Raw genomic sequence first — 23,400 nt, 5'->3', positions numbered from 1 at the left:
TCCGTTTTAGAGAGAGTTGACTGTGAATGCATTGCAGCACAACATTTGACATTTTCGTTGCTGTGAAAACAGGTGTATTCGCTTAAAACCCAACAAAGTTAAAGATAAATACTTTTTATTTTTTTCCAAGAGGGCACGGTAACGAATCCTGCAATCTGATTGGTTATTAGCGCGGGCAAGATTCTCCTATCTCTGCCCACGGGCCACGGTAACGCTTTCGTGAGTTTCATTTCGCGGCGAGACGAACGAACCCATGACAGTTTTGCTCTCCAAAATCGATGTTGTTGCTCACCAACCGTTGTTAAATTTGAAAGGGAAAATTAGCAGTGGAATTAAAGGCCTTGAAGTTCTCCAAAAGGCGAGTATTTATTCTCTTTAGTGACAAAATGAAGTTATAGTTTTATGGCCGTGGTTTGCCGATCGTTGTTTGTGCATTCGCACTGATTTTCACGCCATTGCGGTTAACTGCAAGGTCGCCGGTTTACAGACTCGATTTATCCTTTCAAACACCTTGCTTCTCTGCTACTTTTCTCCAAAACCGAATACTGCTTATCGCCATTCAAGAAAATGAGATGCTTTATTAAAAAACAGTCAAATTAATTCTCGCAATATTGTGCCGTCACTGTGCAGGCGACCAAACTACACATTTCAGCTTCATTCAGTTTCACTTTCGCAAACTTTTTGTCAAAGCAGAATACTGTGGGAATCAACACAGAGGTTTTTGACTCGTTAAATACAAATGTAAATAGCTAAGTGCTTTCCAGTCCGAAAAGTAAGTTTAATTAACTGAAGAACTCACAAGCCGAAATGGAGTTAAAAGTGTTTCGCAACTCGCTGATTGCTCTGTTCTACATTGTGCTTTTCTATTATTTCAGATGCTTTTTTTCTTTTTTTTTTTCAGATGAAATTTTCCTTGAGTACTGTTCATTTTAGTGAATTTATTTTGTTTGGCAGTAAGCTCTTATAGCAAACAGATCATTATTTACTCTTGCCGTAGCTTATGTCGATCGACTCAACATTGGATGCGCGCGTATATAAATACAAGTTTACACATTTGGCAAGAAAGTCTTTGTAGGTTTTTTAGGTGTTTTTTAATCAAACACATTAAAGTAGGAAAAAAATAAATAAGTTATTTACCGGCTTAGGGTCGGTCCGTATAGTGAAAAACTGTGACCTCGGCCTTGAAAATGCTGCCCTCGGCCTGCGGCCTCGGGCAGCATTTTCAAGACCTCGGTCACAGTTTTTCACTATACGGACCTCCCAGCCGGCAAATAACATATATCTCTTTGATAAACATATGTGTTTGTTATCTACGATATCGAGATCACGGAAAAACTTGCATTTTTTTCACTGCAAAAGAAGAGCAAAAACATTATTTGGGGGGCTAGATATAGAAAATACATTGACGCTAGTGTAGAATTGGTCGGTTGCAAAAAAATTTCGTAGGCGCTTCTGCGGAGTCAATACTTAGCAAAGTGCGCGAGGCGAATGCAGCACGCGAAACGCGGGTACAATCTGTCCAGCCACGCGCGCTGGCCTCGCGTGCTCTTTTCTCACGGAAATCCCATTCAGTGTTAACACAGCAAGAAGCGGGGTGGTTTGAATACAGATGGATCTTATCCATTAAATAAATGTCAGGATAATCTTCCCCCAGTTTCAGACAGCGAGTAAGAGGTGTTTGGATTTTTGCAAAAATCGCTGTAGAATTTCATTTAACATGTTATTTTCCCTCTAAAAAAAGAGCTTAGTCAGCACGGAGTCGAGCAATATTACCTTATACGTCTGATCAGAAATACATGTACGTTCAGCAGTTTTCTTAATTCTAGTGCCTGATTTCTCTGCCGAAAGCCGCGGTTCAGACAAAGCAAAAGAGCCTCCTCGGGATTTTTACCCGGCCGCCATTTCGATAGTCTCCTATGCAGACGACGTTCTTTTGGTCCGTCAGGACGAACTTTTTGGTGGGAAGTTTAGACTCGAGAAATTGACCAAATAGTTCATTTCCTTTTATTTCTTCGCTCTGCGAAGTCGAGATAGAAATAATTTCTTTAAACATGTAAGGAGTTTATTTAGCCTTGAATTTGAATGAAATTGCTTTCCTTATTAATCGTACATGTCGTAAGCGGCGAAAAAGAAATATTTCGTTTCATGTAAAACGCCGTTCTTGTCTTTAAGTCAAAAATGGCAGCCTAATTTTTTGGATTGACAGCAAATAGCTTAGCAGTAACATTAATTGACTTCTTTCAGTTGATATGAATTTAACAACCTGGAGTTGTTTATTAATTAAAGAGTAAAAAGCAAGCCACATATGGCATTACTTTAATATGAGCAGTGTAAAAGGCCACATCCTCATCAAGCTTCCGCGCGTTATTGGCGGAAGTTATTAAATCGATGTTGGTACATTTCCTAGCTATCCTGTGAAAGAACAGCAACTTGAAATAAAATAAAATTATAATAATAATTAATGATTGCGTGCGCGGGTTTTCTAAAGGCTGGTTCTCATATAATCGCCCCGATCGTCTCTGTCGCCTCTGTCGCTTCACAAAGTTTGCTTGCGATCGGGGCGATCATATGAGAACATTACAGAGACGTCTGCGACGATCGGGGCGATCGCGATCGCTTCGATCGCCCGTGTTCTATCCGGGCGATCGGTCGCAGACCGCGGCGATCGCGAACGATTATATGAGAACTACTGCCACAGAGGGAGACGTTCGAAGCGATCCAAACTGTCCCATGGTGCATCAGTATTACCTAGAACTACGTTTCCGTTTGGCCTTCCTTTTGCTTCTTCGCCGTAAAACGGCAATAACGAATAGATAGGAGGCCACGAATTTTGCCTTTGCATCGAAGGAGTTTTGAAAAAACACACGTGCGTCGATCGGAATAAAATCGAATATTCATATGCGGGAACAAAGAAAAGATCATGAATTATTATCTTGATTGATTAACCCTATTTTGCATATACCAGACGTTTGGGGCGATCATATGAGAACCCCCTGATCGCTTCCAATTGCTTCGATCGCCTCCGAATTTGCAAATGACAGAAGCGACAGACTGGGGACAGAGACGATCGGGGCGATCATATGAGAACCAACCTTAAGAAGTCCAAAATTCGACTTCTCGAGGCATGGTCGCTTTTTACTTTCGTATGCCATAAAAAGAGCGGTTTTATGAATGGAATAGTTGCGCAAATTCAAAAAAAGAGCATGCCGCTGATAAAAATTCACGGCGCGTGATGCAGTAAACTTTGCCTTTGTGGGCCCGATCTGCGCAAGACAAACGCCTGTTAAGTTTGTGCACCGTGTAGTTTTCAAGCTAAGTTAAACATTTCTGCCTGATTTTAGCGGCTCCACCTTTCGAAAATAAAGCCAAGGGTCGCATTATCACATATCACACGGCTTTGTACTTCTAAATTCTCAAAAGTGACATAAGATAAATATAAGTTCTTCAAAAAAAAAAAAACGGTTCAAACAAGTCAATCCGATAATTGATCGGCCAGGGCATTGTGAAATGAGCGGTAACCGTTTAATTATTTAGCCGCTATAGAGCGATGAAAAAGTTCGTTAATTGTTAAATCTTTTTAGTTATCGGCCGATAGTTTGTTTCTTTAGTTATCGGCCAAAAACCATTGTGTTTGTCGGACCGTTTTGTTGTTCGTTAATTGACGGCTGTCAGTGTATAAATAAAATTTGGGGTTGTATGGGCTCTTCATTCAGTTTGTGCAGCAGTTACTGTAACAAGTTTATCAGCTCACTTGTAATGGAGGGTCATTGCTTTAACTCAGTTGTTTCTCTCGTGGATTCTGTGGTTTCACCCAGTCCTCCTGTCCGTGCTCCATCCTTGGCACCTGTCTTCCGTCCGTCGCTGACTGACTTCTCCATCAGCAGGATCCTGGGTCTGAAGAATGACGTAACACAACAAGAGTCAACATGCTCCGGTGAGTAAAACTTTCGTAATTATGTGAACATAAATGTTACTATGCAATACTAGGATTTTTCAGAAACCAAATTGATGTAATAGAAATACTTATTTCTGTAATCAATTTGTTGTCTTTTAAATCAGCTACTCGGCAACCCTAAGCACTGAATTGAAATGAAAGGCTATTACATGTATTTTAGTAACGAGACCTGAAACTTGTGAAGCGCGTAACTTAAAAAAGCTTGCGCACTCTCTGCGTACAGTTCAGTAGTCGTCTGGCGTACAATTTTGTTTCTCAGTAATAGATGTAATTGCAAATTGATTTCGAAGATTTTGTTTGTAGATGTTGATTGTTGTATGGGAGACAATTTACGTGTTTACATCGAGAAAGAGAGAGTGTGAAAGAACGAAAAAGGCTGTGAGAATACGAGCCAATGGAGCAGCTTTTTCGAGTTTTCCTTTCTATTTCCTTTCATTTCCTCTCTATGCTATTTTACAAACAAAAGACTGGTCAAATTTACCGCCGTAGACTTGTTAAAATTACCTGTCAGTTAAAATCCAACTTCAAAAACCTGGAGCTATTTAAAAATGTTAAAGTTTCATTTTTCGTCAACAGCGCTGGTGGAATGCCGTCACTCCATTCAGACTCCAAGTCCTCAACACAGCTACAGTGATACCAGCCCACGATCATCTCCTTATTCTGACAACACAAGTTCCACCAGCGATTGTGACAGCGAGCCCGATCAAGTATCGACACATCCAGAGCAGCCACCGAGAAAAAAACGACAGCGAACAACCTTCTTGCCGATTGAGGTGTGGGAGCTGGAACGAGCGTACAAGCGGCGGCCATATTTGATGAGTGAAGATGAGGAGGAACTGGTGCAGAGACTTGGTATCCCGGCTAGAAGTTTGAAGGTGAGTTAGATTTAATTATGTTAGGAAAGTTTTGCGTTTCTTAAATTTACGACTCCTGATTCACTTTTCTCATTTAGACAATTGAATTATCTATGCGTTTCATTTCGACACAACTTGATGAATGGTTTTAAACTAAAAAACTATTTTTTCGTCAAAAATATTGGATTTCTATAAAAAAAAAGAGAGTGGGCAGGCGCTTTTTTTGTTACTTGTTATATCCTCCATCGTCAAATTCTCCAGAAGCAAACTTGCAAAATTAATCTTGACCTCTCTAGTACCATGGACCTAGCGTGCCGAGGCTTAAAACGCAGACAAAAGCCATGCCTTAATACAAAAATTTCTTTGTACTTAATCGAGGAGTAACGCCTGTTGGTTTTTGTTCGATCCAACTTTCCCAATAACAGATAATAAAAAAAGAGAAGCGGCCACCAAAAAAAGGAAGCGGGCGGGAACGAGAAACATTTTTTTCACTTGGCCTTAAACAACCCCTCTAGCTAATATTTTTATTCTTGCAACCTATCTGTGCCACAATTTATTGATTTTGTTAGAAAAACACGCAGAGGATAGTTAACTTTAGTGATCAAATCAAGTTTTCGAACAATGTGAAAAACATTTTTCTGATCAATTCAACATGTTTTGTCATGTTATTACACTAAGATTAATTTTTCGTAAAAACATAAAAAATGGAATTGTTTTATTGATTCCAATAAAAGTAATTGTACTCAGAAATTATTGCATAATTTTCAATTCCTTGTTTCCTATCAGGTGGTATTTTGCGGATGTAATTAACAATTTATTTGTGTTTTCGTTCCAGTATTGGTTCCAGAACCGACGAGCTAAATCAAGAAAAGAAGGAAGAAAGGTGACGTCCGTCCATCAGACCAGCCCGTCAAACCAGTTTGGGCGTCCTGCCACTAGAGTCATGCCTTGCGAGGGACCTCATTTACTGATCCAGTCCCCTTCAGATCACTGGAAGCAAGCTGAACGTATGTCCTACCCAGTGCTGGAAAACCAGTTAAAAGATAAGCCGCCTAGTCGACCAATCACAGCAGACTACCATTACTCGTCATTCAAGTCCAACCAGTTTAGAGGCCGTTCATCGTTCCTGGTTCCCATGTTCCACCCGGACCAGTTCAAGAGAAGACAGGCTGAGCCCGCAAGACTATCGTACAGCCGTGTCTTACGTAGATTCAAGCCGTACTGAATGTAGGTTATTGAAAAAAGTTTTAGAACAAATGGTCTAAAATACGAAGCAATATTTATTTCAAACCTGTGAATAAAATGGTTTAGGCGTTAAGAGGAAATCCGACAGGACTTCGAGTAGTTATTGGACAAAATTATGTACCAAAACTATTTACACATGATTGCAAGCTTTTGTGTTACTGCTTCAAGTATCTTATCGAAAGAAATCTTTTCTAACAACACCAAACATCGAAAACAAATTTCGAAGTTTCACTGAATTCCCATGAAACGCTTAAAAGATGTGAGCTTTTGCCCATAGCTTATGAACTTTGAATATCATTTTCTTAGACTCTGATAAGAAATTGTTGTACCAGAATTATTTCCACCTTATTGCAAACTTTTTTGTTACTGCTTCAAATATCTTATCAAAAGAAATCTTTTCTAACAACACTAAACATCGAAAACAAATTTCGAAGTTCCGCTGAATTCCACTGAATCGCTTAAGGTGGCTCCATAGGGTTTTGAGATATTACGGCGCGCGCACAAGTGATACCCTTCAAGAGATCATTTTCGCGTTATTTTTTAAACTAATTAAATAAAAGCTGCCGAAATATTTAAAACAAGGACTAAACTATGTTGTGCGTTATTCTTTTTTAAAATAACGGCCTTTGTTTTTGAGCTACATCTACTCAAAAAGTCCTATTTTTTGGTGTTTTTATGGCTTTGATCTTAAATTTCTTTAATTTTCTTCGGTGAAAATTTTTGAAATTCTCCCAACGGATTGAATCTGATGAGAAGTAACTTTTAAAAACAAAAAAAGTAGGGGTTGTCCAGGTCGTTTTTGCGTTTTTGGTTGTTTTGTGTTTTTTTGACTAAGCAAAAAAACTGGCTTACAAATTTTTTTTAAAAAACGGCAATAAGGGCAGTTAAAAAGGTATCACATCTATGCCAAATTTAAAGGAATTTCACCGAAGGAAACTCTAGTAAATACCAGGGGAAAATTTCTATTTTCGCCCGAATAACAATTACGTCATCAGAATAGAAATTGTCCAAGATCGCTATTTGAGCATGCGCGAACTTTCGAACCATACGAGTTGATGTGTAAAGACGAGCGTTCCCCGTTGTTGTCGGTTTTTGTGCGAATATCTGCTAACCCAAAGGTTAGTTAGAGACATACCTTAATCCTTTATGTGGCAGAATCTCTGAAATTCTGCTCGAAGTATCTCACAATCGCGAAGACTATTCTTTATTTTCTCTTTTGCTTTCGATCGTACGAACTTTACAAAAGCGGCCAGAAGCACCGCGCACGTTGTAAACACCTTTTTAGGGTGTTGTAAACTCTTTTATCTGCTTAATACAGGAAAGCACGGGTGTTGTTTCATTGGCAGGAAGCAAGTCTCGCGTTTTCTCGCCGAAAATTTCACGCTCGCGTGAATCCGCCATGTTTGTTTTGATTTGCCGGCATTTCAAGCTCGCCCTTTCGTACCCATTCTTCGCGCGGTCAAGAAACCCTATGGAGCCACCTTAAGACGAATTTACAAAATGGCCTCACGTGAGATTTTGCCTATACCTTGTGAACTTTGAAATTCATTTTCTCAGACTCTGATAAGAAATTATTGTTGGTGTTATCACGGATAATTACTTACATCTTTACCTTTTATTAAGGGTAGGAAATAACGCAATAGGATTTAAATTATTCTGGTACTAGATTTTTGTCCAACTTTAATAAATATTACTCGACTTCCTAGTGGATTCCGTCTTAAGCTTTGTAGTGAAGAAAGGAAACGTTTATGTATACGGATGAAATTAGAATTAATAAAATAGAGTCATTTGAGATGTACGTTTACTGCAGTAAAAATAAATTAGTGTGATAGTCAGCTGGTAGTATTGTAAATAAACACATGTAAGAGTTAAAAAAAGCGTCATGTCGTTCCTTTTTGTACTAAGCCGTATAGTATTTAATTATTGGACGAGGTTGAGCAAACTATCATGTTTTGTTAGTGGCGAGCAGACTGAATTATTTGCCAAAGCTGAAAGCTGAGGCAAATAACTGATCTGTAAGACACTGACAAATCACGATATTTTGCGAAAACAGAATTCAATAATTAATTTATCATTTGGAAAGGAGAAAACGAGCTGCCATTTTGCTTAGAATTGGACACAACTACATTTGAGTAGAATTTTATTTGCAGCAAAATCACTATCGGATGGCAATGCGCACGAGGAGATCATTATTTGTGTCAGTTATTTGCAGATCACGTGGTGGACTCTTGGCCATTGAAAACGAGGCAAAAATGCATCGAATAATAAATGCAATTGACCGCTGTTTTAGTACAAACAAGATATTCGTAATGCGCATGAGTAGAACATTATTTGCAGCAGCTGATTTCGCACCGTAAAAGCTAATGCGCATGCGCAGAGCAGTTTGTTAGAGACCTTCCACTCGCTATACTTGTATGCACCTGAGTTTTCATACGCAACATCTCTTCCAAATATCAACATGAATATTTTTGAAACACAAAATCCCTAGTAATCTGATAAGTCTCTTATTAAGCCCTCTCGACTGAATAAGCCCACCGCAACGTCTCTTTGACAAACATTCACCCAGAGCATATTATTGGAATTTTTCGGTATTTTATTCAGTCAATTTCGACGAGTAGGTAATATATAGAATCAAACTTTTAAAATATGTATTGTTTTTTATAGTGATGTTTTGAAGGTGTAAAGAGTATTTCACAGTGTAATGTGAGCCTTTCTTATTAATTAACTGTCGTTCTTGGAAAACTGTTTACATTATTGCATATTTTGCTTTACTTCTGTGTGTCACGATCAATCATGTTTCTAAATTCAGTGAATCACTTAACTTATGTCTACTTTGTGATCGATAGAATGTCAAGATTAGAAACCAAAGGAATTAAAAATAAAAGTTTGAAAGTATGTTGATTGTTTGTCGCATACATTTCGATGATTTATTTTGTAATTCAAACTTTGCAACGAATTCTGTCGACAGGCCCCCCACACACAGGTATTTGATTTGTTCTTTCCACAACAAGAACAGAAAAAACAAGATTTCTATAAGTCAATCGTCAGTAAAACTCGCGAGTATAAGAACCTTATTTTTAAGAACCTGTTAAGCTCAAATTTGCCAGTTAGACACTTTCCATATAAGAACCTCTTTAGCCTAAAATTCGTCCATAGGTTCTTATGTTTTTTTTAATCGATTAAAATGTTTACTCTTAGGGAAATAAGTTGATATTCTGGGTCCTCTTTGGAGACCGGCAGTTGGAGCCTGCAGTTGTAATGTAAATGCCGATGTTGAAAACTAACTATTATTATTGATACAATCACATAAATATAAATATAATGGTATGCAAATTTCATATCAGGAGAAGGCTGGATAACCTCTAAATTTCTAGTAGCAACAATGAAAATTTTTCTTTAGAAAATAAGAAACAAAAAAAAAAGAAAAAAAAAAACCTAATAAGAATCTAAATAGCCTAAAGTTGTGCTAATGTAAGAACCTGTTTTGGCTAACTTGGCAAAATGCAGGTTCATGATGATACTCGCCGGTTTTTATCATGAAGGCATTATTTAGGACATAACACTATTGTTGGATCATCGGGCATAATGCCGGCAAAGTAATACTTTTTTTAGCGGGTGTGTGTGTGTGGGGGGGGGGGGGAGGGGGGGGGAGGGGGGGGGGGAGTTGGTTAACTACAAAAGAAAAAAAATAGGAGAAAAAAATCGTGCACAAGTAGGCATGGGAAAAGATCAGGCAAGCACCTCAATCTTGAAGAGGGTTATGTTCTTATAGAAATTTGCAAATAGCAGTGTTGAAAAAAATCTTACCTAGAAAAATTGCCCAACCCCTCCTCCCCTCGCCCCTTCAAACATTAAATGGTCGTCCCTAATGTGTTAACCCACAGAAATCACGTCACCTGTCTGGCGCGTGATCATAGAGACGATATCTTGTTACAGTGGGCTCTGTCAGGTAACGTTATCTTAGCTTGCTCTGTATTGGAGTCCATAGCTTTGTGCCGCATTATAGGACTGGCTGAATCTTGCAGGTTTGTTTCTGATACCGTTAACCTTAATTTCCTATACGAAGTCAAGAAATCAGTAGGTAAAAGTCCCATCACCTTGATCATGATCTCGCGTTCAATCGCACTTTAGGATTATATTAAAGCTAAGCGAATCGAAGTTGCAGTTTGATTTTAGACTTAGCAGATTGTTCATGGCTCCCTATATAAATAGCTTTGGCTGTTCTTGTGAGTCGAACTGCGACATGGCTTTGTTTCGCCGCTATAGCAAGGTCGAATACTTCATTTTATTTGCCGTACATGTACGTATAACCTTGATGTTATAACTGATCAACATGAACTCTTCTTGAGTGACACTTGCGTGATTGTATGAAGTTGATCTAATTTGACACGCAATACAAGTGGGCTTCGGTATACGGTGGAAGTAAAGAATTGAATAGCTTGTAGCGTGTGAGAATTAGCGAGAAACTTCGTTAGATCTATATGTTATAAAATATAAAAACGGCTCCAAGTCTATTTTTACGGCTCTGTTTAGAGCAATGTCACGGCATTTCATCATTTTCGAATTAGGCCATCCCAATAAAATGTTTCGTTTCCCATCGCCCCGTCTCTTGTGATGGTGGGTCGGTCAGTCGGTCGGGCAAAAAAAGAAAAGAATGAACACTTGAAGGGTTCTGGGTTCCAGAGAAGGCCGGGCTGCTTAGTAGGAAAGCCTGATTACAAAGTCAACTCGAAAACGTGGTATTTTCGTTCGTTATTCCTTAACAGTCTTAAAAAAAACGTAGTATTGATGTTTATTAAAGACAAAGACATCGCATCATACCAATTGTTGTTGATAAAACAAGATCGTGTGCTTGCAAATTGAAGTACTTGCTTCTTTGACTAGTGATTCTGGAAGTTTTTTTTTTACTTTTCGAAAAAAATGGGTCGGTCGGGCGATGGGAAACGAAACATTTTATTGGGATGGCCTTACTCTCAATTTGAAGGAAACCTCAAAATGATGCTTTTCTAACGTAAAAAAAAAAAACTGACGAACATTAAAACCCTAAAATAAACAAGAATGGTTTCGATTGACCAAGATTAAGATGGATAACGGCATAAGAATTGAAAAAAAAGTTCAATTGATGCGCTTTCCGTGACGTAGTTCCTTTGAAGATGTTTCCGACACTCCAGACATTGCCGAGCCGGATTAAATAAGTCGTAAATTTGGTTCTTTTAAGACCATTGATTTGCAATCCAGTTTATTCCATGTTATCTTACCGATAACGAGAAAGAAAAATCCACACGCGTGTACAGCATAAAGGTTATGTACCAGTGCAATACCTGTCACAGTCTTGTGAAGAGCTACGTCAATTGATAAAACCGAACATCAAGTCAAAGGCTTGATGTGATCGTTATTTATGTCCATACATTTAGCCTACTGTAGCTTCCACGCATATTTGTTATTACGATGGTGGTTAGTCATGTGACATAACAACAAATCAGATGTACAGGCATAATCAGTTCGGTAATATAAATGACGGGTCGCATTGTCAAATATTCCTTCTTGCTTTTACCATCACAGTCCGATCACAGCGAGTACATCTCCTGGGAAGACAATTTTTAAGGCAAGTTGTAGCGGATAGTCTGACTAGCATTCTTATGGCCAATCCTAAGATTTTAGTTCTGGGGCATTCATTTATAAGACGTTTGGAACAATTCGTTGATGCGAACCCCAACGTAACGTGGGGATATTCAGATGGCATGGCGTTGGGGTAGAACTGCCGCCAAAACGATGCAATATGACCTTTCTGTGCTTTATTCGCCCCAGAAATAGTTATTTTACAGCTGGGAACTAATTATTTTTCCCAGGTTGATCCTTTAGTCGCGGGTTCTGCTATTGAGGAGCTAGTCACCATTCTGCACGACTTGCACAACGTTAAGCTGTGGTGGGTGGCCAACAAATAGGGAGGGCATTGGGGGAATGGAGGGGAGGGGGGGGGGGGGAGCGGGCATATGAATGAATGAAGGAATGGACATGAAAACAATAATAAATTTACTATTATAATAACTATTTAAAAAAAATAGATTGCAGCTCTTATGTAAACAAGAATAACGATTTTTTGCGGTATACATGGCATTACCTATTAAAATTATTAAAGAAAAAATATAGAATTATCACAATAATAATAATATAATGTTCTCATTTGGAAAACAAAGATTCATGTCTAATGGACATTGCATGAAAAACAAAAGCAGCAGTTGAACGACATGCAGCAGGATTAATGCTGTTACAAAGGAGCGAAAGTATTGAATATTCAAAATACTATATTTACCCGGTATTTCATTAAAATTTAAACGTTTGCTATCATAATTATAACTTATTTAACTTATCTCGTGTACAGGTCTGTACCAGTGAAGATGGGTGTAAATCAATCTAAGTTACCTCCTCGACCAATGAATTTTGGATATATGTGTATAGTCATTTGTGAAACAGATAAAGTGCGTGTCATCCTTGGCACAGATCACGAGATAGAAATTATTCGCAAGGTTATTGAAGAATCATGGCCTAAAGGTATACAAGAAGAAACTTTCGAAATGAATGGTGTACATCAGTTCAAGTTGAAAGGGAATCCATTCTTGTTTGCCTCTTCATCTACCGATGCAGTTACCTCCAGGAAAATGATAGGGAGTGTCCTACACAGGCTCTACCGAGATAGATGGAGGCTTCAGATAGTTGGCGACTTTACGCAAACAACAGATCTTGCTACCTGGATCTTCAAGAAAGACCCAGTTGCTGTATGCCCAGACCTACCATTGCTTATTGTGGGCCTTTGCAGCTGGGATAGTTTAATGGTACTAAATGCACCGATGGAGCTTCTCAGACACCGGGTGTTTCAAGATATCGTAGAGAAGTCATGGCCAAAAGGAATGCAAAAATGGACTTATGAGAATGATATTTTGATGATCAAGATAAAAGGCAATCCATGGAATGCAAGTGGAGAGGACGCAGTCCATGCGCGAGTGATTCTCCACACACTTGTGAATGAGCTACTCAATAGACAGTGGAAGTTATATGGAAATTCTAGAAATAGAACAAGTGCAAACACACTTTATTTCGAACATGATCCAAATATCGCGCTTGAGTTGCAGGCTTCTCCAGCACACTTCACAATAAGCTTCAACAGCGAAGATTTGCTAAGGCTAATTGGCGTCCCAGAGGAGTTGGTGTCTGCTGTCCGAAACACAATCCAAACCTTTTGGTCTAGAGGCATTCAAAAAGAAGAACGCTACGCCGAGAGCTGGCAGTTCAAGCTACGTGGAACCCCATGGTGGGCATCCGGTGAAGAGGCAGTGGATTCAAGATTTCTGGTCGTGAAGCTGATAGAAGCCATGCAAGCATATGGTTGGAGTGTTGTTGCTGCTATTGATTGCTCAAGGAAAACGCAAGAGAAATGTAGCCTGCTCTTTACACAGTCCCAACCAAGAGAGTCTCCATTTTTTTGCATAAGCTTGAATGAGACTGACAAACTACGACTGATAAATGCGCCAGAAGATGTCACAAAGGTAAGTGTGTATGGTTTACCCTTACTTTCTCATGCAAGTTCCCAATGTCGAAATTAACAGCTAAGAAGAGAAATTATAAGCACACTGGAGGCAACGTTTTCTTTATTTGTAAATATTAGTTTTATTTTTTTATTGTAAATAGTTACCGAAAACCCTGTGGGGAGCTTATGCTTATTCTTTTAACGCTCAGTGGCTTCCATTTAAATGCCAAATTCCGGCTTTTGGCATGGCCAAGTTTTCTCAGATGTCTTCTCGGTGTTTGGAAATACGATGTGGTGAGACACTGCCTCCTGTTTTTGATAAAAGTGTGTCACTTCAAATCATACACGCCTTCCCCAAATTTGATGCCTGCATTAATGTATTCAATGCTGGGAGATTAAGAGGCTGTATCTGTAATAGTGGTCTGCCCGATCTGGCTTGTTAAATAGATTTCGCTCTTTTCTAGTGTGTTGCAAGACTTTCATGTACTTATGCTAAGAACACAATTCACTTGACCGGATTATTAATTTTTTTCGAGTTTTTAAGGATTTTCGGTGCACCCGAACGAGCACTTGTAACGACCACTGTCAAGGCTTAAATTTACCACAACTTTGAAAATTAATTAAAAAAGAACTAACAACTTCTGTACCAAACAAACACTACAGCCTGTTAAATTATGTCTTTTTAATTTATCACATTAACTTTCACGAACATTGAGCTCGAATCAAGCTAGCAGCAAAACATTAACGACACCCCTATCACACACCTTGATGAAACACTTGAAAACGGCTCAGATTCAAACTTTATTTTTGAAAAAGTGAGGCGGTCTACTTCAATCAAACCAACGCAGCCAAAAAGTAGATGTAATAGAAAATGTTCCTATTGAAAAAAACCTTTTGGTATCGTCTTAATGAAATATTTACAGCTGTGTAAACTTGCCCAATTTCGAAGATCTTCATGTTTGCAGCCATTTTGAGGGACTCGTCAGGACGAGGAGTTTCATCAACTGGCCTCGCAGACATACCTCACACCTTCAGAAATAAACAAAGATTAGATATAAATGCATTGCAGTTCAACTGAAAGAGAATAAATCGTGTTTAAAAACTCGAAAAAATTAATGATCCGGTCAAGTGAATTGTGTTTTTAGTATAAGTACATGAAAGTCTTGCAACACACTAGAAAAGAGCGAAATCTATTTAACAAGCCAGATCGGGCAGACCACTATTACAGATACAGCCTCTTAAATTTATGCATGGATGGACAGCAGCCCAAACATTGGCCCTTACCCATCCCCCTCCGCCCACGAGGACTGCTGTGAAAGCTTACGTCATGGTTGAGACCTTCAGACTATCTTAGCGATTCCAAGGTACAAGCAGTATTTAATATTCAAAGTTATCCAAGAAGTTAAAATGCTTCTAAGGGGTTATTTGAAATTTAAATATGAATGGCTTCAGTTGTTTAATCTTAATATATGTACAGAGCATCTTGCATTTATTTCTTCAATTTGTTCCTTTGTCTTGTACAATTTAGGTTTGCCAAGATGTTATTCAGTCTCAGTATGTCCTTGGCATCCAACGGGTTCAACTTAATGGCCAAAGTCTTGAAATCAAACTAATTGGCAACCCATGGAGCTGTGGAATCGATGGTCATGACGGAATCCACGGCAGAAATTTGATATGCCATTTATTTGCTGCTCTGGCAAGCCGTCACTGGAAGCCAGTCATATCAGCAGACGTGTCAGCCAAATTCGGTTACCTTGACAAAGGCGAAGATTATCCATTAGATGTGGATAGCATATTCTTCACATATAGCCCCACAGTAGTGACAACGTCAGCACTACCGTACGACCAGGAGCTGCCTTATGGCTTAATTAATTAATTAATTAATTAATTAATTAATTGATTAATTGTGTAATCCACCGTCTCCCCAAATCCCCCCTCCCTTCACATACACACACCGGAAATCTGATTGGTTCTTCAATTGTTGTCTAATCCCTGATGAAACACACGTTGCATATGAAATGGAAATTAGTTCTTGAAAATACATAAAAATGTAGGTTTTAGGCTGTAATGATTTAGAGTGTTTTTAAAACCAATTAGTCGAAATTGGACTACTACCCTCGTTTTCTATAAGCGATAGTCAACTTGGCTCTGCCGTACTGACTATGTGCTCATAACAGAAACGTAGACTGTACCAAGCAGGACCTTGTCTTAACATAAATGTAACATAGATGTATAGTGCAAAAACAGGATTTTATATCAAAGATAGTGTTATGATTCAGTAGACTTCTTTCATTTTAATGTATCGAACTTTTCTTTACTCACAAGTTGACTTCCTAGTAAATTGTACCATTCAAACTGTATCAGGTTAATCAGTATTTTTGAATTTTAATGTGCATCAGCGGTAATCCATTTGAGGTTGATTAATTAGTGTACTTAGTAAATAATATCAACAACGATCAAGTAGCACAGAATATGGCCCAAACAGCTCGAAGGTTGATATCCAGAGGGTCTCTATCTAAACAATACCTTACAAAAAATGTTAGAAACTAAAATGGTTAACAGATACCTTGCTGTATTATATATAAGAAGAAAAGATACCTTGCTGTATTATATATAAGAAGAAAAAACAGTTCGCGTAGACACTAAACAGTCTCGAGTTCAGCATACAAAGGAAGACTGATTTAATTTGAGGGAAGTTATCTTTTTGACGTATGACGTGTTTTCAATCCACAGATTTAAGAATATGAAAAGACTTTAGAATGAATATCAGCTAATAATTGTCGGTCGTTGGTGGCATATCTCTCAGATGAGAAAAAGTTGAAATGAAATGAAATGAAATAAAAATAAATAAAATCAATAAACATATCTTAATTGACCACTTGCCAAATAGGGTTTTTCAGGGCCAATGCATGGTAGTAAGCATTGAAACAAATATTGTAAATAAACATAACATGATTAAAAATCCAAACCGGCGGAAGGCAGACCCGTTGGCTTTTACGCCAAGGAGTTGAACTGTGGCGTTTTAAAGCATTTGGGTGAAAACGTTTGGTGCCCCTGGAAAATCGGCTGTAATTTGCAAAAGTTAATAAACGAACCAAATCCACTCCAAGATCTAGGCTAATTTACAGCAGTTAACAGAGGCGGATCCAGTGGAGGGGTTGAGGGGGGTTGCAACAAACCACCCCCCCCCCCCCGCCTTCGAGCAGCATTTTTATTTGTTTGACTATTCATAAAAATAATAGAACAAAATTGCTTCATACGTAGTTGTTTCATTTCCATCAATTGACTGATTGTCAAGTTTAGAAAAGATGAAGTATATTTCGGGACAGTTCAATATGGTCAACAACTAGAATAGCGTCGGTTCTCGAGCAATTCTTTAACAAGGAGCGTCTATCGCGGCACCATCTTGAAAACTGAGTGGCGTGTAAACGGTTTTTTTAGTTTACAAAGATGGTAAACTATGTGGCAGTCAGCAAAGAAGGAACTTCAAAGCAATCTTCGGGCTAGCACTTAATGCCGCTAACGAGAACGCTTCTCCAAACATCCATCGTCTTCTCCTCATTACATGCACCCTACCAATCAGTAGTGCGGAAGCTGAGCGGTCCTTTTCGCTCATGAAACTGTTGTTAGAGCGCTTCTCAGATCTCGCTGTAATTGCTATGCATTACTCTCAGAGATTCGAGGTAGACAAAATATGCGAGGGCTTTGTAGTAGCTCATCCAAGAAGACTCTACAGGCTTCATTTTTCAATTAACGAGGCATGTATAGTAGAAAAACGACAAATAACTATCGTTGTAACTGCTGTCATTTTTAATCATGCGTTATTTATTTTGGTTTTCTGGTTTAAAAGTAACATAACGTCCAGATTTTACATCCTGCCTTAACAAACGCTTTTCGAGTCTCAGGAATGCTGAAAATGGCGTTTTAGAGGGTAAAATCGCACAAATTTTACCTGGAGGCGGAGGGGAGGGGGCATGTATCCGGACCGCCCTAGAACATCGCGCCTGCAGCTCTCGCCATCCAAGCCCATGACGTCGAAACCTATTAAAAGTGTACACCCCCTCCCCCCCTTTCAAGAATTCCTAGATTCGCCCCTGGTTAAATTGTTTGATCGTATCCTTCGTTGCTTGTTGTACTGCTCCGATCTTCCAGCAGTAAAGAATTGGGTTTAGTGACGACCTTAGGTAGGTAAGAGTTGCTGTAAAGGGGAAAATCATTTCAAACTTATTTTGGGACATTTGGAAAAACGTTGTTAACATAACCACGACAATAAACGGAGTATAGCAAGTAACTAATGCAAACTGCAGCCATATTACGCTGGAAACTGACTTCTTGTATCGTGCGATATCAGTGGAATTCTTCTTGCGTTACGCCACCATTGGGGGATGTTCAGTTGTCGATGTCGAAGGTTGAGATAAACCTTCGTGTAAAAGAAGACTGAGGTTGCTGGAGAAAGCAATGCAAGGGCAAAAGCTATGGTAAAGGCGATACTTCTATTATAAAAGAACACTGTTGCACCTAAAACGCCAATAAGCCAAAAGCAAATCATAACTGCACGAATGCGCTTTAATGTTACAACGTGTCTGTATCTGAGTCCTAATAGCAGAGCGAGAAGTCTGTCCACACTTATTGCGCTGGATATGAAGACCGATACTTCACATAAAATAAGGCTTGAAACTTTACATACGAGGTCAATGTAATAACCCTACAGTTCATTGCGGTTGTTAAAAAAGACATAAGATAAGCCGTCAAGAGTGGCTGCGTAATAGGGCCGACGCAAAGATCATTTACCGCTAGCCAGCGAAACAAAAGTTTGGTTGGAGGATGAATAGAAGTCTCTTTATAAAGAGCAATGAGAATCAGAGCATTGCCAAGTGATGCGGTGATGGATAGGAAAATGTTCAAGGCCAATAGAAATGTTGGGCCTATTCAGCTCGCTTGTGTAGTTTTCGCTCTCACTCATGCTCACCATGCTGATTACTGATACTACCTGCAGTGTATTATGATAACCGTGTTTCGATCAAAGAGCTTTAAGTTTGGTGGGCTTATAATGTATTTTACATCTCAGATTGGAAATTTCCGTTGCGAGCATATTTTCCAGCGTTTTAGTTTTTAGCCAAAACAAATAGTAGTCGAAGAAAAAAAAAGATATATTATTCCATAGAACACCTGTTATTTTCAATCCTCGTTTTAATATGTGAAAGTTTCAGTCATTGGAATTGACCTTTAAAAATGCCGTCTTTATCGTAATTCAAACGTCACTCTGTGATCTTGAATATTCCAATGGAGAAGATTTAAAAAAAGTTAGCACCTTAAAACGCTTTCCAGCACATTGTCACTGTATTGAGCTTTTTAATTATTGTCAATTATGAGTAATATTCAACCTTTTTTGTAGGTGGGAAACAAATATGTCATTGTCACGTTATTTAAAAAAAGATTGCGCGGGTCCCCGAGTGGGGAAACTTATGCGAGAGTCCAAAATTGAACTCTAACGGGTATGGGCGCTTCTTACTTTTCTATGATATAAAAAGAGTGGTATTCTTAATGAACTTTGCACTATCTCAAACAGCAGTTGTATAAAAAACGCCCTCCTTTTAATAACCCCAGCTAGCCCTGCTAGTTGTTGTTAGCCTCACTTTCTTTATCATTCTAAAGAAATTTGTATATTTCTGTTTCTTTTTTTTCAAACTGTAAACTGTACTTTCTTAAACTGTTTCATCCAACTGAAAAATCTTTAAAGCAGAACCACGCCTTACAACATTATAGTATTGGACATGAATTATGGAAACTTGGAGCCTAAATATTTAAACTGATGAGCGCTAGAAAAATCACGGGTTATTGAGCTACCTTTAATGTTCGATGTTTCTACAAAACCCACTTTTAAAATTATGGATTTCGTGCTAGTTTCTTCTGTCTTACTATGATGGTAAGTTCGTCATGGTACTCGTTCTATCTGAGGGCAGCATATTGACCTCGTGCTAGATAATTATGCATTACTTGGGTGGTGAGTATCTTATGAACCTCATGTTATCTGAGGGAAGATATTGAGCATGTGATAGATTATAATATCTAACTTGCGTGATGATTTTCTTATTGAACTCATATTATCTGAGCGCAGTATACTAACATCGTGCAAGATTACTGTGTCTTACTTGGTTGGTGAGTTCCTTATGGAACTCTTGTTATCTGAGTCCAGCATATTGAGCTTATGCTAGATTATTATGTCTTGCTTGGGTCGTTAGTTCCTTATGGAACTCTTGTTACCTGAGTGCAGGATATTGACCTTTTGCTAGATTATGTGCCCTACTGAGTTTTCTTTCGAACTCTGATTATCTGACGACAGCAGATTACTTGTGCAAGATTATTTTGTCTTACTTGGATGGCGAGTTCCTTATGGAACTCTTGTCGACTTATTTGTGGGAAGCAAATTAACCACCTGATAGATTATGATGTATAATTAACTTGCGCGATGAGTTCCTAATGGAACTAATATTATCTAAGGGAAGCATACTAACCTCGTGTACTTTTATTCTTACATATTGACTTCGTGCTAGTTTATTATGTCTTGCGACTTATTTTGTGGGAAGCAAATTAGCAAATTATAGATTATGATGTATAATTAACTTGCGCGATGAGTTCCTAATGAAACTAATATTATCTAAGGGAAGTATACTAACCTCGTGTACTTTTATTCTTACATATTGACTTCGTGCTAGTTTATTATGTCTTGCTTGGGTCGTAAGTTCTTTATGGAACTCTTGTTATCTGAGGCAGCATATTGAGCTCATGCTAGATTATTATGTCTTACTTGGTGATGAGTTCCTTATGGAACCCATGTTATCTAAATGCAGCATATTGACCTCGTGCTAGATTATTATGTTTTACTTGCGTCGCAAGTTCCATATGAAACTCATGTTATCTGAGGGCAGCATGTTGACTTCGCGCTACATTATTATGTCTTACTTAGGTGGCGAGTTCCCGATGTTGAGTCTTAAGATAAATATTCGTGTAAGAAAAGACTGAGGTCGAGGTTGCTATAGAAAACGGCATCAGGGCAAATGCTACAGTAAGGGCAATTCTTCTATTCCAAAAGGACATCGATCCGCATAAAACACCAATCAGCCAAAAGCAAATTACAAATGCACGGACGCGCATTATGTTATGTTAATTAAAGTTATCAATTCAACTTTCACCTGTGCTTTGACTGAAGGACGTGACGGTTTTTATTCACTGTTTGTCTCGGGTTTTTTAAATATTAGTTAAAAAAACTAATACCTCAGCAACCATATAACAAAAATGAAGATGTCGAGTACAGTGAAAGTGTTAAACTAGAAAAATTTTTCCTATCAATACAATGCTTCACAAAACAACGTACAAAGGATCATTAACGACATTCTGAATGGTACAGAGTTTTTCTCACAGAGATCAGTTACATTCAATGAATCCGAGCTCCTTTTTTAGGACTATCTTCTAGATGATAACACTATGGAAGTTCTAATACTTATATAAGATAGAGGTTTTTTACAAATTCTACTGTAAACGCCCCAGCGTTTAAGAGGTGGTCAGTCCCAACAAGAGATGGGACTGTCTGTCTGTATTTCATAGCCGAACACAATTATCCAGTTACCTCAGTTATATACTGCACTCTACTGCACGATCTAGCCTGATTTATAACAGTTCAATTTTTTTGATCGCTTCTTTTGCTGCTTCTCGTACTGCTCTGATCCTCCAGCAGTAAAGAATCGGGTTTAGAGACGAATTAAGAAAGGTAAGAGTTTCTGTAATGTAGTAAGCAATTTCAAGGTTGTTGTCAGACATTTGACCATATGTCGTAAGCTTAACCACAATAAGCCACGGAACATAGCAAGTAACTAATGCCAACTGCACCCATAATACGCTGGAAACCGACTTCTTGTATCGTGCAATATTCAGTGGAATTCTTCCTCCGTTAGGTTGTCCTTGGTGGGCATGCACTTGGATTTGATGATGTCGAAGCTTGAGATAAATCGTGTACGAGAAGACTGAAATTACTAAAGAAAGTATTACAAAGGCAAAGGCTACAGTGCGAACAATGCTACTATTAACAGGAAATACCAAGTACAGCGATCCACATGAAATACCAAGCAGCCCAAAGGAAATTATAACTGCACGGATGCGCTTCAATGTCACAACGTGTCTGTATCCCAGCCCCAACAACAGGGCGAGAAGTCTATCCACAGATATTGCGGTGGATATGAACACCGATACTTCACATAACGTAAAGCTTGATGCGACATATACCTTTTCAAGGTAGTAGATAACTTTCCAGTCCATTGCAGTTGTTACAAAAGACATTAGGGCGACAGCATATAGTGGTTGGGAAACAAGTCCAACACAAAGATCAGTGACCGCCAGGCATCGAAACAAAAGTTTTGTTGGTGGATGAAGAGAAGACTCTTTATAAAGAGCAACGAGGATTAGAGCATTTTCAAGCGATGCAGTAATGGAAAGAAAAATGTTTAAAGCTGAAAGGAAAGAAAATACGCCTGTTGGCAATAATGATGTACTTGTTTGGTTCATCTCGCTTTTTTGTAGTTTCCGTTTACAGTGCTTGCACTTGCTGAGTCGTCTTGTCAATATTTTAAGTTTAATATAGCTTTTTTATTTCGTAGGAAATGTTGTCTCGCGTGTGACCGGAGCAACTGTAAGCCGCTTGTGTTTTCTCAGCTGATCAATCTCTTATACTGTTTAATACTTTTCTTCATTCCTAAAAAAAACATACAACTTAACCGGTTATTTAAAACACTTGTCAATGGCAATCAAACGTCGAATAAAATAACGGCTCGTTAAATGACTTATTCCGAATTCCTGCTAAAATGTTTCCTTTATTTTGTCAATAAACATTTTAAGAACTGGTGTTTTAGTTGTAAGCGAATGTTTTCGTTTTATAGATTCACGGAAAGTTGGAAAACTGAGAAAATCTCATTCCTTTGACAAAGATCACCCTTTTTTGCCACAGAGATTTGCGTCAGTTCTTTTTAAATAAGTTACTTTGGTTTCAAAGAGCCCCTTTTCACATAGGAGAATAACTTGGTGCTGGCTAATAGTTAAAGAACCCGATCCAGGCAGTTCGGTACCTTAATGAATGTTACAACCATTTAATTAATATTTAGTTTTGATTTAATCCTTATTTAAAGGTTTGTCTACATCTTTATTACACATTTATTTAGTAAATTCGAGAGTCGAAGTTAAGTTAAGAGATAGTGCTATGACATATATGAAAATTTTGCCGGAATGTGATTAAGAGAGTAAGTCAAGAATTTTAAAACAATCCGAATGTAGCAAGAGTATATTAAGTAAAAAGTTAAATCTCAACCACACTGAAGTTTCATCGTTTATTAGGTCTTATAAAAGCTAAAACATGAATAAAAAAATGAGCAGTATAATGACTCTTTTTTACAGTCGAAATTGTAAGAATAATCGATAAACATCAATAAAGTGCATCAAATGAAATTTTATATATACAACGCGACTTCAACAACAGCTTGAAAAGCATTTTGTTTTTCTCGCGAATCTAATTAACATTAAATGAACAGAATGCTACCTTTTCAGGTCTAAATTTTGGATGATAACACCAGGAAAATTCTAATACATTAATTGATCTAGGATGTTTTTGCCAAGCCTCCTAAACGTTTCTATGTAATTTTAAAAATATACACAGTCCCAAAAACAGATATGGGACAAGTTTTCTGTACTTATAATTATAGCCGCACTCAATGTAAGCAAAGAGTCAATTCACTCTACTGCACGACCTGGGCTGATTTACAGCAGTTTAATTGTTT

General features: G+C 38.2%; 3 protein-coding genes across 3 annotated transcripts in view; all 3 read left to right on the top strand.

The window, feature by feature from the left end:
* LOC144628960 (uncharacterized) overlaps positions 1–23,400 on the top strand; it is a 469,155-nt gene that overhangs the window by 235,106 nt on the left and 210,649 nt on the right.
* Positions 3,757–6,034, top strand: LOC144628712 (retinal homeobox protein Rx1-like). Its single transcript, XM_078486839.1, has 3 exons — positions 3,757–3,934; positions 4,532–4,830; positions 5,645–6,034. Exons 1-3 carry the CDS (start codon positions 3,757–3,759, stop codon positions 6,032–6,034), a joined length of 867 nt encoding a protein of 288 aa, XP_078342965.1.
* Positions 12,453–15,455, top strand: LOC144628711 (uncharacterized). Its single transcript, XM_078486838.1, has 2 exons — positions 12,453–13,598; positions 15,108–15,455. The coding sequence occupies exons 1-2, from the start codon at positions 12,453–12,455 to the stop codon at positions 15,453–15,455; spliced, it is 1,494 nt and encodes a 497-aa protein (XP_078342964.1).

Source organism: Oculina patagonica, chromosome 10 (genome assembly GCF_052425735.1).
Source record: "Oculina patagonica isolate OP01 chromosome 10, crgOcupat, whole genome shotgun sequence".
NCBI classification, from domain to species: Eukaryota; Metazoa; Cnidaria; class Anthozoa; order Scleractinia; family Oculinidae; genus Oculina; species Oculina patagonica.
This window is presented reverse-complemented; position numbering and strand designations above follow the sequence as displayed.